The sequence below is a fragment of the Otolemur garnettii genome, unplaced genomic scaffold (assembly GCF_000181295.1).
Source record: "Otolemur garnettii isolate 467f Iridium unplaced genomic scaffold, OtoGar3 scaffold00099, whole genome shotgun sequence".
NCBI lineage: Eukaryota > Metazoa > Chordata > Mammalia > Primates > Galagidae > Otolemur > Otolemur garnettii.
The window spans coordinates 4,406,876-4,425,393 of record NW_003852494.1 but is presented as its reverse complement, the minus strand read 5'-3'; the positions used below and the strand labels follow the sequence as shown (position 1 = coordinate 4,425,393).

The 18,518-nt window shown below is 42.1% G+C and overlaps 1 protein-coding gene across 4 annotated transcripts in view; it reads right to left on the bottom strand.

The window, feature by feature from the left end:
- Positions 1-9,119: 9,119 nt before the first annotated feature.
- The window catches only part of ZNF664 (zinc finger protein 664), a 39,747-nt gene continuing 30,348 nt past the window's right edge, over positions 9,120-18,518 (bottom strand). For all 4 annotated transcript variants that reach the window (XM_023516860.1, XM_023516858.1, XM_023516859.1 and 1 more), the window contains 2 exons: positions 10,678-10,739; positions 9,120-10,582 (listed from right to left, as the gene is read on the bottom strand). In XM_023516860.1, coding sequence (XP_023372628.1) covers positions 9,199-9,984 — 786 coding nt within the window. In that variant the 5' untranslated portion in view covers positions 9,985-10,582; positions 10,678-10,739 and the 3' untranslated portion in view covers positions 9,120-9,198. The remainder of the gene's footprint in view (positions 10,583-10,677; positions 10,740-18,518) is intronic.

The window sequence follows — 18,518 nt, the reverse complement described above, 5'->3', positions numbered from 1 at the left end:
GCTGGGACCACAGGCGCCCACCACAACGCCCGGCCATTTTTTGGTTGCAGCTGTCATTGTTGTTTGGCGGGTCCAGGCTGGGATTCGAACCCGCCACCTTAGGTGTACGTGGCTGGCGCCTTAGCCGGTTGAGCTATAGGCGCTGAGCCTTGTTACAGTTGTCATTGTTGTTTAGCTGGCCCGGGCTGAGCTTGAACCTGCCACCCTCCGTGCACATGGCTGGTTAACCACTGTGCTATGAGTGCCAAGTTTGCTTTTACCACTACTTTCTGGTAGTGCTGAAGCCTGTGCAGTCCACGCAAACGCTAGTGGCTGGCAGGGAGGTCCCTCCTTCTGCCAGGTCAGGCCTGCATGTGGACCTTTGTTTCCATGGGCAGCCTGGAGTCCCATCCTGGCCCTCCCACCTTCAGAAACACCTCATATAAGGGGCCACAGTCCCTGGCATCATGAACCTCATCTCTCCTCCTATTCTTGGCTACCCCTCTTTGCACTTTGTTGTCGAGAAGCAGCAGCCTCTCTCTCTCCCTTCTCTGGAATATTCTGGACTGATTATTACTAGTGACTTTGAGATGGGGAAATCTTTTGGTAAAAAGTCAGTGTTTTAGGCTTGGGAGGGGGACATTCAGTGCCTGTCCGTCACAACCACTTTCTGCCATAGTGCCAAAGCAGCCAGATACATTAGGAAGGCAGAGACTTAGGGGCAGGATCCAGGGTGAAGAATGAGTTAGGCTAGTCTCTGATATGGTTTGAATTTCCTGATACATGCATATCATACCTTTCCTAAACTTACAAAAAGATAACTTTAAGGGATAAACATGATGAGTGTGGTCATGTTCCAATAAAACTTTACTTATGGACACGGACATTTGAATTTTTTAATGTTTTTATGTTCACAAAATATTAGTTTTTTAAAAAAAACATTTAGAAACATAAATGTTCTTAGCTGGTAGGCTATACGAAAATAGCAGAAGGGGCCGTAGTTTGCTGACTCTTGAAAATAAAGTCTGTTGAAATTATCTCGTGGGACTCTGGCAACTAAAAAAAAAAAATTGTTAAAGAATAAAAAGATAAAACTAAGGGAAAGAACAGGATGTGATTAGTGATTACAGCAGAAAGAGTAATGAATAAGGCAGGAAATTACCCAGTGGAATTGATAATCAAATCCAATGTCTGGTTCTTCGGGGCAGTGGAGGCGGAGAGGGTAGGAAACAACATAGACATACTCAACTCCATAAAAAAATATAAAGATACAAAGGGAGGTATGAGAGGAGTTATCAAAATGCCCATCAGATGTAAGAATTTATAGTTACATACATCTCTGAAATACATTTGAAGGTCTTCACAAAAAGGGAGTGTTTTTCCTAGGAAACTAAACAATATAAAAAAAGGGAAAAAATCTAAACTTTGTCCTGGAAAGAGTAAAAACACTGACCAAGTTTAAGTCCCACCCCAAGGAACCTGAGTTATGCTGGATGAGTTCTATCTACCACGTTTTCAAGGATCCAGATGACTAACGTAAACATTAATATGAGCTGTTACCTTAATTTTATCCTCTGGGCAAGTGAGGTAGGGCACGGACATTAATCTATGCACTAATTTCTTCTAGAACAAGATAGAAAGCTTCTTTCCTTTCAAGTGAGAGAAACTAACTGAAGAATCTCTCTGAAGATCATACATGAAAATTTTCAAAATTTCACCAAAGGGTGGGCTAGTCTACAACCATAAAATGTGTTATCCTTATTTTTCAAAATGACACAGTATATTAACAAGTGAAAAATATGAGAAATTATCTTATGAAATTATCAAAAGATAATCTTGATAAAAGCTCAAGAGTCATTTGAGCTTACATTCTTTATTTTTCCCAACTTGCTTAACTGCTTAGTGTAATTCCTTAAGACATGAATTTAAGACTATGAAAGCTGTCCTCCTTTCAGTCCCATCCACACAAACTAAGTACATAATTTGCACTTGCTAGAGAGGCATGTTTTGCTTGTTTTTTTAAATTTCCAAGTGGATTGCATTTTTACTCTGAGTAACTTCAACTTTTATTACATTATAGTCAAAGAATGTGGCCTATGAGATTTCTACATTTTTTAATCTGGTAATCTTTCTGGCATAAAATATGGTTAACTTCAGTTACTATTCGGTGGCACAAAGTTCATTTACAGTTAATAGATCAAATTTGTCAGCACTAAATAGCTAGGCAGTTGGTTGATTTCAGATTCTGAGACATGAGAATTAACACCTCCTGCTGTGACTGGGCATTACCTTCTCTTTGTATTCTAAAAACTTCTAAAGTATCTTTCAAAACTGTATTGAGGCAAATAAAGGTCCTTAACTATTTATCTTCTTGACAAATTATTCCTTTCATAAACAGACGCCTTTTGCCTTGCATTCTGTCTTGATTGGCAATACTACCACCACTTGCTTTCTCCTGTAAGCATTCCGATACATTTCCCCATCTGTTTATTTGCAGCCTTTTTGTCATTTAAGTGGTCTCTTGTAATCAGACATACCCATATTTGTGGTCACATTATAATTCAACCTGAAAATGTCCATAAATGGTAGAATTTAATCCATTCACATTTGCCATAATTAACCACATGTTCTGCCATCTTATACTTTCCTGTTTTTCTTTCTTTTCTTGATGTTTGCTAAATCAAGTGAGATGTTCTGGTAAGCAACACAGAGAATTCAAAGTTGTCATCTAGAAGCTGTTTTTTTTTTTTTTGAGACAGAGCCTCAAGCTGTCCCCCTGGGTAGAGTGCCGTGGCATAGCTCACAGCAACCTCCAACTTCTGGGCTCAAGTGAGTCTCCTGCCTCTGCCTCCCAAGTAGCTGGGACCACAGGCGCCCACCACAACGCCCGGCTATTTTTTTTCGGTTGCAGCCATCATTGTTGTTTGGCGGGCCTGGGCTGGATTCGAACCCACCACCTTAGGTGTATGTGGCTGGCGCCTTAGCCACTTGAGCCACAGGCGTCGGCCTAGAAGCTGTTTTCAACAGTTAACACTGCATGGCAACAACAGCCACAAGAAACAAAGCTTGTTAGTCTATTAGACAGAATCTCTAGTTCATTCTCCGTAAGACTATAAACAGGACTTAGCCATTGGACAGGCACCTGTGGATACTGACCTTATCTCAGAAAGGGGAGTGGGGCACATAAAGATGCAAGAATGCCAGGGTTAAGAAAAACTCTACATTTTGGGGACAGACAGGATGGAGGCTTGAGAGGACTGATTCAGGGCCAGGAGCGGTGGCTCATGACTGTAATCCTAGCATTCTGGGAGGCTGAGGCAGGTGATTGCCTGAGCTTAGGAATTTGAGACAGCCTGAACAAGAGCCAAGATGCTGTCTCAACTAAAAATAGAAAAATTAGTTGGGCATGGTGGCATATGCCTATGATCCTAGCTACTTGGGAGGCTGAGGCAAGAGGATTTCTTGAGCCCAGGAGTTTGAGGTTGCTTTAAGCTATGATGCCATGGCACTCTACAAGTAAGACTGTCTCAAAACAACAACAACAACAAAAACGTGTTACCTTAATTTGGGAACTGGGACACAGAAATGAGACATGAAAGAACACAACACCAAGCAGTATGAATAGGTTTATTTGAAAACCTAAATAGAACCACAGCAGCCTAGGGACCTCACCTCAATTTTACGGTAAGATCTGCTTCCTCTGTAGCCAAGATCTTAATTGTAGATCTAGTCTTTTCCTGTCCTCACATACACAGACTGGAACATACTGTTCTTACATCTGTTCTTTTAAGCACATTACACTCAACCATCACAGAGTTTCCCTACTAAACCCAGTGTAATAGCACATGCATACTCATCTTTCCATTTTACGCCAATGTCTTTTTTCTTTCTGTACAACACAGCATACCATTATTTTTTCTATCGTTTATCATAACCATCACTTTCTACTGGCCCCATCTACCCACCTGTGTGGAACTCTTAGGCACCATCCCCCTAAGGGCCTTTGCCTAAGGTCCCTGTTCAATGAGTAATTGTGTGGATCAAGAGGCCTTCCTCAGCCAGTATTCTTTGTCTATCAGGGGTCCTCAAACTTTTTAAACAGGGGGCCAGTTCACTGTCCCTCAGAACATTGGAGGGCCGAATTGCGGCCCCAGGATGATTTGGCGGCTAAGCAGGACAGGCAGCAGCAGCAAAAACACCTGACGGGCCAGATAAATGTCCATGTGGCCTGCAGGCCGTCGTAGTTTGAGGACACCCATATTAGAGTCACAAACTTAAGGAAAGCTCCCTTTCCCAGAAAAACATATGCACCAAAAATACACACAATTTTGCACACAATTTAATAAGGGTCTAGACTTCCCTGAAAGCTACCTACAGATCCTAGGTTTTAAAACTCTGAACACAACCCTCCCACCATAACCTGAAAGGACCTGGATCAGGGACCACAAAGGACTGATGGGCACACGGATGGGGGAGGGAAAGTCAGTTTCCAAGCGAATCATTTCCAATAGCAACATGAGGAAGTGTAACTGGCAGGGTACACACAAAACAGTCTATAAATATACAAACTCACCTAAAAATAAGTCTATATATGCTATTATTTTACTCTAAAAATGTATTTTGTTTGCAAATACTTAAAACTGACCAATAAAATAGCTTTGGTGTTAACAGTCCTCTTCCATTGAGAGGCTACCTTAGTGGCATGTACAAACACAAGGTTCTGGGATCTATGAATTGTTCATGTGTCTCTTGATACTTTATAATATGGGAATAACAAAAAACAATAAGTTTTAATTTACATATGATCCTAAGATTTCTCTAGCTACGTACACTGGGGATGGCAACAACAATAACCAAAGCTCCCTGGTTTGGGTAAACATGGCTCAAAACTCCTTTGGCTCCACAGCCTATACATGCTTGAAGCTCCCCCACACTTCCAGCATCATCCTTGGCGCTACCTCACCACCCTCTTCTGGCCCCCTATTTATTTACATGTGGTACTCATGCTTTGCCCATTTCAGACTGGACACAGCACTCAGTCCTTCCACCCATTTCCACAAGAAATCCACTCACCCCAATTACCCCCCAACTTGAAAGAAACAGTCTATATAAAGAGTCTGTGGCCAGTAAGCTTCCCATACAAGAGTTCTTGACATCATACCCCCCTCGCTTGCTGGCTCCTTCTTCTTCTCCCTTTTCAATTCTGCTCTTTGTTTTCTTGTCTCAAAAGAGCCAGAGAGATTCAAGTTCTTCTATTACGTGGAGTAACTAAGCCCTCTGCAGGTCCGACCCCAATTTTAGATGCCCAAACCCATCCCGGGGCTCAGTGGAACAGAAAAACTCCTAATAACATGACCCATCAGCCTTAGTAGGCAATTGGGAGTCATAATCTTTTACTGTATGACCAAGTGCTAGACACTTTATACATGTTTATCTAGTTCTCCCAACTATTCCACAACTTAGGTATTTTCAAAACCATTTTATAGATGAGCAACTTGAGGTTCAGAAAGATTTAAAAATACTTTAGGTCAGAGTAAGTGCTGTAATTATCACCTGGATTTTTCCTTTTTATCTATGATCCACATGTCCTAACTCAGCCTTGCTCCTCTCTCCCCTAGCGTGATCTTACCACTCATTTCCATTTCACCTACTTTTTTCAAATTCTTAAAAGTAATGGCAAATCATACATAAAAGAGTGCTTTTAAATTTTTTGGAGTAGAACTGAGAGTTCTACTTTGGAAGGCCTAATGTGTCCAAGCTCACACAACACCCCTCTACGACTACCAAGCTGGCCGCCCGGATGGATGAGCTATGTCCATGCCCCCACACGGCACTGTCTGCACGCTGGGCTCTGATGTGAAGTGTTCTTCCTAACTGAAAGATGCGATTTGCCATTTATTCAGGCTCCTGAATGAGAAACTGTGAAGTCATTCTTGACTTCTCTAAAACCCTGTGGGACCCAGGAGTGACCCATCACAGATGACCTCTTTTCCCACCCTGCTCCTATCAGGAGGGCTAGTTTGAGTTGCTACCACCTCAGTGGGGAAACAAAAGTGCAGACTTGTTCTTCAAAGCTAGTAGACAACAGGGTCACTGTCAAGGCTCCTGCACAGAACACAGGCCCCCACTGCTTCAGCTAGGAAGCACTTCAAGTGGGCTGCAGTTGTCAGCAACCAAAGCAGGGCTGACATAGGAACAAACCCCTGGGGTACCAGGCAGACATCAGGAATGACCCACATGGGTCATACCGGAAACATTAGCTGCCAACACTTTAATATTAAATTTTATGTAAAAATCTATGTTGGTTTCTTCTTAAAACAGCAATAGTATGAAGGAAACTTAGGCTTGTATCGTGTTGTGAAAACAAAGAGAATGGCTGGTAGAGGCTGCCCCCTCCGGCAGGGCGTGCTTTCTCAGCTCCACACAGGCCTTCACTCCTCTGAATTATTCCTGACCTAACTCAGTCATTTGTTACTTGCTTGGCAGTGACCTGTGGGCCAAGGTACCTTCACACCTTCGCTTGTCTGTGACAGTCCTGGTTTAGGCCTGTTGTCCAGACTTCAGTATTCGTATCACCTCCCTCCTTCTGCTCTCAAGTGCCCACTTTGGACAGAATGTATGGTCACCTAGGCAGTGTACAAGCCAACCCCTCTCCCCCCACACACAATGACCACTGAATTCACACAACTACATGTCAAGCACAGAACCCTGTTATAAAGTGATTTTATTAAATTGATTTGGACATACTGTAGGTCAAATAATATTTTCTGAACAATTATGGACTTTAAAGCTCGACATAAAATTAGTAGCTTCCAAAGGGTTAGTCATATTCCCCAGCAACAGCATGATAAAATAATTCAACTATGTAGAAATATAGAACTCTAGGACTAGCTGGAAACTTGGAAATCATTTAGCCTAATATCCTCTTTTTGAGAGAAAACTAGACTCAAAGATTAAGCAATCTGCCCAAGCTCATATACCTAATAGTAATAAAGCTAGAAATCAAACCAATTTTTCCTAAAACTAAAATTCTATCAATGATATTTCAACTGGCTCTCTATCAACTAAAAGTCTAGGCTTTTCTCTAATGCTCCACACTATTGTGACATGAAGAGTGATAAGACACTACAGTAAATCGTACTTGTGGAATTCTGGCCTGGAAGGGGCTTTCAGCAAATAACTAAGCCAGCCCTCACTTGGTAAAAAGGAGGAAAAGTACGTGAAGTGATTTACCAAAGGCTTGCTAGCACAGATGTCTGGACATCAACAAATTTATGCCCAAATCCCATCTCTAGCTACATGGCCCACCCACCAAACAGTGTGCTCCTTTTAAATCTCCTTTATGCATTGAGGTTTTAGTTATACAAAAACCCCTTCCAGTCAAACAGAAGAACTTAATTCAAACATGGGAGAGAAAAATCCAGCTTTGATTCAGTATTCCCATGATTACTCTGAGTTAGTTCACTTTCCAACCTCTGAGACAGCTGACAGACACCACCAACCTGATCACCCATTTCAGAGCTTCAAAGATCCGTAATTTCCCCCCAAAGACTTCCTGAGCAAAAGGACTACATGTGGGAAATCAATGAAAATAGGAATGAGAAGAGAAACAAAGTTAAAACATGGTTGCTTTTTTTCCTGTCATTGGGGACTTTTGGTCTTCTAAACATTCCTTGAGTTCCTCCACATGAGTTTTTAATATCAATCTAGCAAAAAAAAAAAAAGAAGAAGAAGAAGAAGAAGCCTATGAAAGGATGCTGAGCATCTCAGTATCCCCCACCCCACCGCTAACTCCACGCTGGCCCTCCTGTCCCTCAGGTGCACATCTGTGCTCTGTAGCGGGTGCTTCTCGTTCTCTGGCCTCAGCTCCAGTGCCACCCTTGGAAAGGCCTCCCTGACCGCTAGCTAATGATGCCCCACCCCCGCCCACCCCACCACTAAATCCTCACCCTAGTTTATTTTCTTCATAGCATTTAATTACTATCTCAAACTACATTATTTATTATTTGTTTACTTATCATCTGTCTCCTCCACCAGAAATAAACTCCATGAGAGCAGGGACCTTGTCTGTCCTATTCAGTGGTATTCCCAGCACCTAGCACAGTGCCTGGCACATAGGAGGTGTTCAAATAAATATTTGCTGAATGAATGAAGAAAGAAAAGGATAATGGATTAATAAGACGTTCATGCCTAGAAAGGAATTGATACATAGTACTGAACAAAGAGTACTGAGGACTCCTACACATTATTGCCCAAGATTGTGGAGACAAGAGACTAAATACTGAATGTCCTCAGTGATTCCTTCCACCATCCACTTCTCATAGCGTCTCCCTAGCTAGTGAGGAGCTCTACACGTAAAAGGAGCTGGAGAGGGCAATTCTGGATGGAGAGAAGTTTTCACTTTGCTTGCTCCTTCCTCCTGCTATTTACATTCAGCTATTTCCAAAAAAATTTCAAGTTAAAAATATGTGATGCAGGCCACTAAAAAACAAGTCTGACTAACACAGAGACATAATGATTAGTTGAATCCACAAAAATAAAAAAATTTCAAGGACACGTAAGTCTGCCAATGATTTTTCTGATAGGCCAAGTGAATGAATATTATGAGTCACCTAAAATCTAAAATGAAATTTAATGCCATCTAGGAAGGGATGGATATTTATGGGCATTTAGAGGACATGTATGTAGGTAAAGTGGATTCAGAAATAATGGGATTTATGAAAAGATATGTAGGGGCTAAATCAAGCGGTAACCTCAGCAATACCAGAACACTACCTTAGTGGGAGCTATCCATTTTCAAATGCATCATCAGTATGCTCAATTCAAGAGGAAGGAAGGACACGAGCCCCTGAAGGGGGTCATCTGGGATAACTTTTATGTAAAACATCAATAGGTGACTCAGGAAGCTGGGCAATGATCATGGGTGTTGGTGTAGCATTTCAACTACGGAGGCATTGTGCTGGAATCTTAGAAAATGCACATCCCACAACTGGGACCTGACAGCCCTCTCAGGCACACACTCAGAGGTCCACATTCAAAGTCAAGTTGTAGAACACACTTGGCATGAATCAGAAAATCAACCTCACATCTGCCTCATCAAAAAGAATGCTTCTGCCAGGAACTGCTGTAAATATATCTCAGGTCAATGTAGGTATATACAGGGTTTCCTTCCTAGTGGCACTTATGGGTTTTAAGATTTTTAATTCTTAGCAAAATGTTTTATATAACTGATATCTTGAGATGGTTTCTCTCCTTTGTGTGGACTCTCTGGTGGATGCAGAGGCTTGTACTCTGACTGAAGGCCTTCCCACACTCATCACATTTAAAAGGTTTCTCTCCTGTGTGGACTCTCTGATGGATGCAAAGGCTTGAACTCTGACTGAAGGCCTTCCCACATCCACAACATCTATAGGGTTTCTCTCCAGTGTGGACTCTCTGGTGGATGCAAAGGCTGGAACTCTGACTGAAGGCCTTCCCACACTCGTAACATTTATAGGGCTTCTCTCCTGTGTGAACTCTTTGATGCATGCAGAGGCTGGAAGTATGCCTGAAGGCCTTGCCACACTCTTCACATTTAAAGGGTTTCTCTCCTGTGTGGACTCTCTGATGCATACAAAGGTTTGAACTATTACTAAAGCCCCTTCCACACTCACTACAGACATACGGTTTCTCTCCTGTATGAACTCGCATATGAATCTGAAGATGGGAGCTCCAATTGAAGGCTTTGCCACACTCGTAACATTTATACGGCTTCTCCACTGTGTGGATTTTCTTATGTCTATTAAGCTTTGTTGTAGTGCTAAAATCCTTACCACAATCATCACATTTATACACCTTCTCTCCTGTGTGGTCTCTCCAATGAATATGCAGTTCTGATATATGAAAGAAACCCTTATCACACTTATCACATTTATGGGGCTTTTCAGCTGTGTGAATTTTCTGATGCATAAAAAGATCTGCTCTCTCAGAGAAAAATTCCCTACACATGGGGCACTTGTAGATCATTTTTCCTATTTGGTATCGTGATTTGGAGGAGAAAATTTCCTTTCAACTACTATAGTTACAGAATTGTCACTTCATAAAGTCTCTTATTTGGCCATTTTGGCAGTCTATCTCAGGCTTGCTCTGTTAGGCAAGTTTAAGATCAGCCTAAGCTTTTCCCTGCCTGTCTTTCTATGGAAGGTTTCTTCCTGCATAGTGTTCCTCACTCAGTATTATTACTGATTATAAAATGACATTTACTTCCACATGAATCCTGTAATTCATAAACATAGAACTTTGTTCTAGATCCTGAGTTGTCAACATTCCAAGGGGCTGCCAAGGTGCAAACCTTTGCCTTTTTAAGACCCTGGAATCTTCCTCTTGCAGAGTAATCTTGTACTTCTCACTTCTAGAAAAAGGACTGTACAGTGTATCCCCTGTATTTGAGGGTGAGATCCTGCTGATCGGTCCTGAGCCTCTGCAGCCAGCCCCTGAGCAGTCAGTATGGCCTGCTGACTCCTGCACATCAGACAGGAAGCATTTCCAGGAAGCAAGCTCCTCGTGGTCCCAGTGTGGCAAGCTGTGTTTCTGGAAGTGCCTACATAGGTATCATGCCAGTGTCCTGCAATAGAAACACAAGAAATTAATTTAATTTTGTCCAGAAACCTGCTATAGATTCCTTAATTTTGTACCAATGTTGACTGTAGTAGCACAAACCTTTTTTTGATCTTGAAGAAGCTCTCTTATCTTCCAGAGACACGTCTCTTGGGTTTGCAGGTCTGAAGAAAAGAATTTGTAGATATCATGCTCCTGTTTATAGCCCAAGTATATAATCCAATTACAACCACTCACTGTAATTACCTGAACAACATCAAGGGAAATATTACTGAAAGAGAAAAGAAATCTTCAAAAGACTCACAAGTGAGTATGGAAAGCAGCTGTCTTGCACAAAAGAACAAGGAAAACTGTCTCCACTTGGAACTTCAGAAGGTACAATGCTGCTGCTTTTAGAGATAAAACATCCTATTTCAACTACCTTCTAGTGTATACAAAGAATGAGTATATGACATGTCGGTATCAAATGTTGTTCCTCTGCTTAATCACCCCTACATTGTTTCCTGATGAACTTAAAATCCAAATCTTAACTAAAAAAACAAGGCCCCCCAGGAACCTGGTGTTTTCTCCCTCCTCACTCACTGCACTTCCTGCCATGGCCTTTTTCTGCTCTCAAACACCCCAAGCTGTTTCCTACCTTAGGGCCTTTGTATATGCTATTCTGGGCACCTGAACCCACTCCCTCCGCATTCTGTAAGGTTCTGCATGTTAACTGCCCCTCCCCTACAAACGAAGGCCCGCCCCTGGCTAGATTCTATTTTAATCTTTGATTCCTCCAAAGCAGATACAACATGTGTTATCTTACTTGTTCCCTGGTTTCTGACTTGTCTCCTGTACTAGGATGTAAGTGCCTCGAGGGAGAAACTTTGCGTGTGTTCGCTGTTATTTTCTGGCAAAGAGGAGGTGTTCAATTAATACTGCCCAGTGAATCTGGAGAGTACTTCAAGGATACCCTCTCTCACCCTACATAAATTACCCTGATTCATTCTGGTAGAGCAGATATGGGTACATTTCCCAGTACCTTATTTCGAGTCTTTTGATAACCTACAGGTAACAAAATACAAAACAAATAGAATGAAGAGGAAATAAAAGAAGAAAAAAAATCCAAAACATCCAATCTGAAACTTTGTAAGGTTCAGGACCATATCTCAGCAATCTCATTTCTTTGATTCTATGCACAGAAATAATTAATGAAATGAAATCAAAAGATCTTCTTAAAATAATACTTTTGATAATATGTTCCATGCAAAGATAGCAAGCACGGTGACTGAAGAGATTTCTTTAGTATTAAGCCGGCCAATCAAACTGTATTGCTTCTAGGTAGAAGCATTAAGAATTACAAAATTCAACTAGAATTTTCAGCAAAATTTCAGCAAAAATATGTCTAGAAAAATCATATATGCACCTAGTCTTGGTCCCACTAATAATTCTAGGTATCTGTCCCAAAGATACACTGGCAAAACAGGAAATGAGTGATATACCAGGTTACTCATTGAGGCAGTTAACCTGTCACAGCAGAACTGCAGGCAACTCAAGGCCTACCGATCATGGACTAGTTGATTTAACTATGGTACTTCCTCACAAGGAAATATTGCTTAGGCATTTAAAACAAAAAAGGAATGCGGAAGAGCACTACACAGTGACACGGAATAAACCAAGGTCGTTCCATTAAGTTAAAAAAAAAAAAAAAAAAAAGGTACAGAATAGTATATATTCTTTTCTCCCCTCCTGACCACCCAAAAGATTGTAACGAACTGGTCAACACATGCAGGTGGTCAACATAAGGAACTAGGCCTACTCTACTGATACATACATGTAGTGCATGTCCAGTCTATGCAAATTAGGTCAACCTAAAGAGCTGGTCCATGTAGGGAGGCAGTCAATTACAAAGGTCCTGCTGTATTTTATGTTACTTTTTGTGTAAAAATGGAAGGAAAAAAAAATAAACATGATGAGAAAGATAATCCAAAATTTAATGATTACCTATGGGGGGGAAGGAAACAAGAATGAAGTTAAGATTTGAAAACATAAATGCTTATATAGTCAAAAAATAAAATTAAATAGGAAAGAAAAACCAATCCCTAAAATTTTAAAACAAAAGAGAATGAACCTTAACTTTCATGCTGGTGACCCATCCACACATGGCAAACACAGTATAGTGACTGTACACCCACAGAAGAACATGTTTTACTGACAAATAGAGCTACAAAGAAATCAAACTTCTTTCATTAGTTTAACTGCTCATGTTAACACTGGTGTTTTTATAAAGTAGGAAAATGTAAATAAATAATTTATGTTAATGTTAGGAACCAAGATTCAGTGTAAGAAAAATAAGATGTAAGTATATAGTCAAAGTTAAGAAAAAAATTCTGTAAGGTAATATTTTGTTTACAAATATCAGTTTGAATTCATTGTTTTTATTTTGTTTTATATTTTATTTATTTATTTATTTATCTTTGTTGCCCAGGCTAGAGTGCCATGGTATCAGCCCAGCTCACAGCAACCTCAAACTCCTAGGCTCAAGAGATTCTCCAGCCTCAGCTTCCCCAGTAGATGGGACTAAAGGCATACCAGGCTAATTTTTCTATTTTTAATAGAGACAGGGGTCTTATTTTTGCTCAGGCTGGTCTCCAACTTCTGAGCTCAAGTGATCCTTCCATCTCAGCCTCCCTCTGAGTGCTAGGATTACAGGCATGTACCACTGTGCCCAGCCAAATTCATTATTTTTAAAGCTGTTACCAAAAAGGCCTATAAGCAATAAAAACAGATAGCAATGAGCATATCTAGGTTTCTCTTTCCTTAAATATCCTTCCTCACCAAGAGGCAAGGGATCCTCAGCTAAACAGCTGGCTTCAAGGCCAGAGTAGCACGCACAATATGAACCTGGGACATCCTGTTAATGCAGACACATGCTCAAGCAGCACAGAGCCAATTTATACAACTGAGTATCTGAGTATCAAACAGAATAAGGAATGCAACTGATTAAGACACGTGAAATACACACACCCCTGGAGTTTATAAATTGCAAGGGATGGGGGAAAAGAGAAAGAGAGGCGGCGGCAGAGCCATGGTCAGACCCAAGGCACTGGACGAAACTGCAAGTAACAAGAACATCAACTTTTTACCCTAAAAAGCAGCCATTAGAAGGAAAGCATCTATCGATCCCATGTTTCCCCTATAGATGCTCTCTCAAGACAATGAAACAACCTGCCTAATAATACCTGTACCCTTCCTTCATGAAATACCTGATTCAGACCATGACACTGCCTGGACCAAGCTGTCATTACTTCAAACAGTGGGTCAATCTTAGCACCACTCAAAGAGGAAGAGACAAGACCCATGTGGCCATCTGATGCTGTGACACAGTGGGAAACACACAGCACTACCTGGAGCCATTCTTGCCAAAAGACTGAACCAAATCAAGCCTCTGGAGCTAATTTTTAATTAAAGGAACTGGGGGGATAGAAGAACTACCAAGAAGGAAACAGCAAAATATCAAAAGGTAAGAAAGGTAAACCCCTCTATAGGGCAACAGCCCTAATTTCTACAAGTAAAGGGAATGGAAGAATGAGTGTGCTCTAGACAAAGAGACTTGAGACATAACAATCAAACCTTAACAGGAAGACCTTCTTTGGTTGTCACAAATAAAACAACCATTAAAAAGAGACAGACAGCTCAGAAAATGTGATTAGGGGCTGACATCAGGGACTGACAGAGTATCAGATTACAAAGGCATATTGTTAACTGGTGATAATGCCACTGTAGCTATAGAAACCAATGTCTACAGCTTTGGAGACATAGGCTAAAGAGGAATGAAATGACATTGACGTCTGATATGTCTTTAAATACTTTAGCAAAGAAAAAAAGTAAAGTAAAAAAGGGCAGACAGGCAAATGTGGCAAAATCATTCTAACTGCTGAATCTGAATGAGAGATAAATAGATGAATAAAACAGCCTTTATACCTTTGAGTACAGCTGAAAATTTTCATGACAAAAAAATCCGTTAATGCTGAGAAGACATTCTTTACCTGTTCCTCCTTCCACCACATACTAATCCCAGGGCCAAGTATACTGTACAGAGGTGCAACAAAGAACAGAACCAATGCAATGATTTTTGTTCTTCTTGTACCAGAATGTTTATTGCAGCTCAATTCATAATTGCCAAGACGTGGAAGCAACCTAAATGCCTATCAACTCATGAATGGATTAATGAACTATGGATATGTATGCCATGGAGTTCTATTCAGCCATAAGAAAAGATGGAGACTTTCTATCTTTTAAGTTGGATGGAGCCGAAGCACATTCTTCTTAGTACTAAATATCTCAAGAATGGAAAAAAAAAAAAATCCAATACATTTAATACTAATATGAAACCAATATGTAAACAATTACACACCCACATGAACAATAAAACACAAATATAGTCTAGTAAGGGGAGAGCCAAGGAGAGGGAGGAGGGAAGGCAATAGGCAGGATCTCACCTAATGTGCACAAAGTGAGGGTGCACAGCATACTCCCCGAGTGAGAGGCTCAAATACAACTTGAACTTTACCTTGGAAGTGAGAATAATGTAACCTAAAAATTTGTGCCCTCATATTAATTTGGAAAAAACCCACCAAAAACCAATTCAATGCTCCAAACAGCCAGCCTTCCCCCAATCAATCCTGGGCAGGGAAGGACACACAGCAATTGTCTCTGGAGAGCAGGGGAAGGTGGTTGCTGTGTGGCCAAAAGAGCAGGACAGAGACAGTCACTCCCAGTCCCTCCAGTGAAGCTAACTCCAGTGCCTTCACTGGAAATCCAGACACAAGCATCAGAGCACTCATCCAGACTGGCCTCAGAAGTGGATTCTGGTCAGAAGGGCAATAGTGCAACACCAAGCTCAGAAACAATGAGATTCCCACAAGACCTCCTGCCAGAGCTCCTCTTGAGGAATCAGGCCCTGCCACTCTTTCCAGATAGAATTGCTCTGAAGCATCTTCAAGCCTCACCACCTGATAGGTGAGTAACTTATATTCTGCAGGAAAAAGGAAGAAAAAGTAAAGCTAAAGAAACTCTGGCAAAATTTCCATGTGACCAAAGAAAGAACAGAAAGACAAACACAAAAAGGATTGCCACTGCAGCACCTTCTGGATGATTCTACACAGAAAAAGGGGGTTGTAAACCAAGATTCTTTCATCAAGGTTCCTGCAGCGTCCCCAACACTGTCTCTTACTCAAGACTCACCCTGACATCTCATGTTCAACATCCTAAAAGGCCTTCAGGGGACATCCCACCCGAATGCAAACCTAGCTTTCTGACCTGAGGGGGAAGCATGACACCCTCAAGGGCAATGCTCAGACTTTGCACCTGTGACTTCTGGGGCAGCCCCAGAAGTCAGTGCACTTCACCTACAAGCTAGAGTTCAGCTGAGACCTGAGAGAACAAAAGCTTAAAATATAGCCCATCTGCCTCAAGTCCCCACCTTCCATAAAAAGAGAGTCCCTGCTATCTTTTCTATAGCTTGCCTGACGGCAGAGCATTTGAATTCATGCTGACCCCTCAATGCAGTTAACACTGAGGGACTGGCTAATAAACAACTAACGCTGAAATTCAGGTCAAACACTGAGTCTTAAATATGAGCAAACTGTGTCCTGAGAGAATAAACGCTCTGAGAATAAAGAGAATCTAGAGACGGGGACACAGGATTAACAGGTTGAGAGAAAACCTGCTTCCCTTTGAGAGCTCCTCAGTCCAAATGCTGCTACACCCAGAGGCAGGATGAAACCACTTGCAGTAACAGGGCCTCCCACTCACATCAAACTCTTGAACTCTCCCCATTGCACTATTATTATAGCAGCACCCCACCTTATTTAAACCCAACTCACCAGTTATCTACGCAGGCGCTCAAGCAGCTGAATAATGCCAAAATGTACTTCGTTCATAATCACAAATCTCAAATGGACACACACAAGCCCCCTATAAATTCTCCTGTTATAGTACACGCACTTCCCCAATATTTTAAATGACTACTGCAAACTTCTCCTTTCTCCTCAAATCTTCTATATTCCTTCTGCCATCCTTGCTCAAAGCTGACATACTACCAATCTATTGATTGTCATCTATTAAGAAAACAGAAGCGGCTCAGCACTTGTAGTCCAAGCTACTTGGGAAGCTGAGGCAAGAGAATCACCTAAGCCCAGGAGTTGGAGGTTGCTGTGAGCTGTGATGCCACAGCACTCTACCCAGGGTAACACAGTTTGAGGCTCTGTCTCAAAAAACAAACAAACAAGCAAATAACAACAACAAAAAACCCAGAAGCAATCACATAATACCCTCATTTCCCACAGGCAGATCCCCTCAGATCCTGCACCAACACTTCCCACTCCTGCAGGGAGTGCCCTGCTCCTCAGAAAGACCATCCCTCTCTCTGTGCCACTTGCACATCCTTCTCAAAATCCAGTCCTGCGGCTATTCCTTCTGTCTTGCTGCCATCACTTCCATCCTGACTACAGGTCCATTCCCAAACAAACATGTTGCAGTATCTCCCCTTTTTAGGGATCTTGCTATGTTACCCAGGCTAATCTCTCCTGAGCTCAAGTGATCCTCTTGCCACAGCCTCCCTTGTATCTGGGATCCAAGTGTGCACTACTATGCCCAGCTATTATCTCCTATCTTGAAACAAACCTCTTTGGATCCCACTGCTGCATTGCAGCTCTCTGCTAAATACTCCCTATACAGCAGAACTCTCCTGTTCCTCCAGGTAGTTTTGTCCCTACAGTCCATGGAAAACAGATATTACCCAGGCCATGGAGAAGGGACTATAGGACACACCTGGGAACATATTCCTCCTTGGCTAGGTGGTACTACTCTGCTTGGCTGTCACCACCTCACCAGCCCCTTGCTTTCCTCCACTGCTGACACGTCCTCTACATGCTAGGGTCCTGCAGGGCTTTCTTGTGTCTACATCTCCAGTCCTGAAAACTTCACAATTTCTGCTGACAGGTGCCACCTCAAACCCCCTCAAACCATTTCTTTGTCATTCTTCCCCACTGCAGTACACTGCACCAACATTCACTTAGACGGTACCCTTGCTCCTCCTTCCCCTCAGCCCTCAAGGCAGGTCACTGTCAAATCTTGCCTCCCCCCAACAGCACACCCCAGTCTACCCTCATCCTTCCCCCCCACAGCAACAACAAACCCCACCCGGACTGTGGGATGGCCACCTCCCATGTGGACCTTCTCAATAGGCTCTCAAGCAACAGGTCTCTCTGCCATCATTCTGCTCCCTCATAACTTGGCATCTACCAGCATCACCATAATCTTTTAGAAACATAAATAAGACAACATCACTCCCCTGCTTAGCCCTTCCACTGCTGCTGCACACCCCCCTCACTAGCTCACAGCCACATAAGGCCTGGCCACCACCCACCACAACCTCTTTAGGCTCAATTGTCCTCAGCTCCTTCACAGGACTCCTGCACCCAGCTCCTGCATCTTCTCAACACCCAGGTCTAAGTGCAAGCACTTTCCCATGGACAGCTCCCCAGGGACATTCCAGTGTCAGTTAAGCTGATTCCCCTCTCCACCTGCAACCCTCTCTCCTTATATCACTCTGCTTTAGTTCTGGATGGTACTTTACTACTTAACACCTCAAATTATTTTGCTTATTTGTGCAGAAGCTTCCTTGTTTGTTGTCCCCGTTTCCCCACCCACTGACCAGCAGAGACTGCAGATAATTAGTGAATGTGTGAATCTCCAAAACCCTTTCATCTCTGTCTCCCACTCACTCAAGCAACAAATGTTTACTGAGCTTCTAATCAGGGTAAGCCTCTGTGCCTTCAGAAGTGAACAGAATTGTAGTTAGCCCCTTCCTGGCGCAATTTACAGGCTAGCAGGGAGACAGACATTCATCAAAGTTGTCATAAAGAAATATCAAACTGGCTCGGCGCCTATAGCTCAAC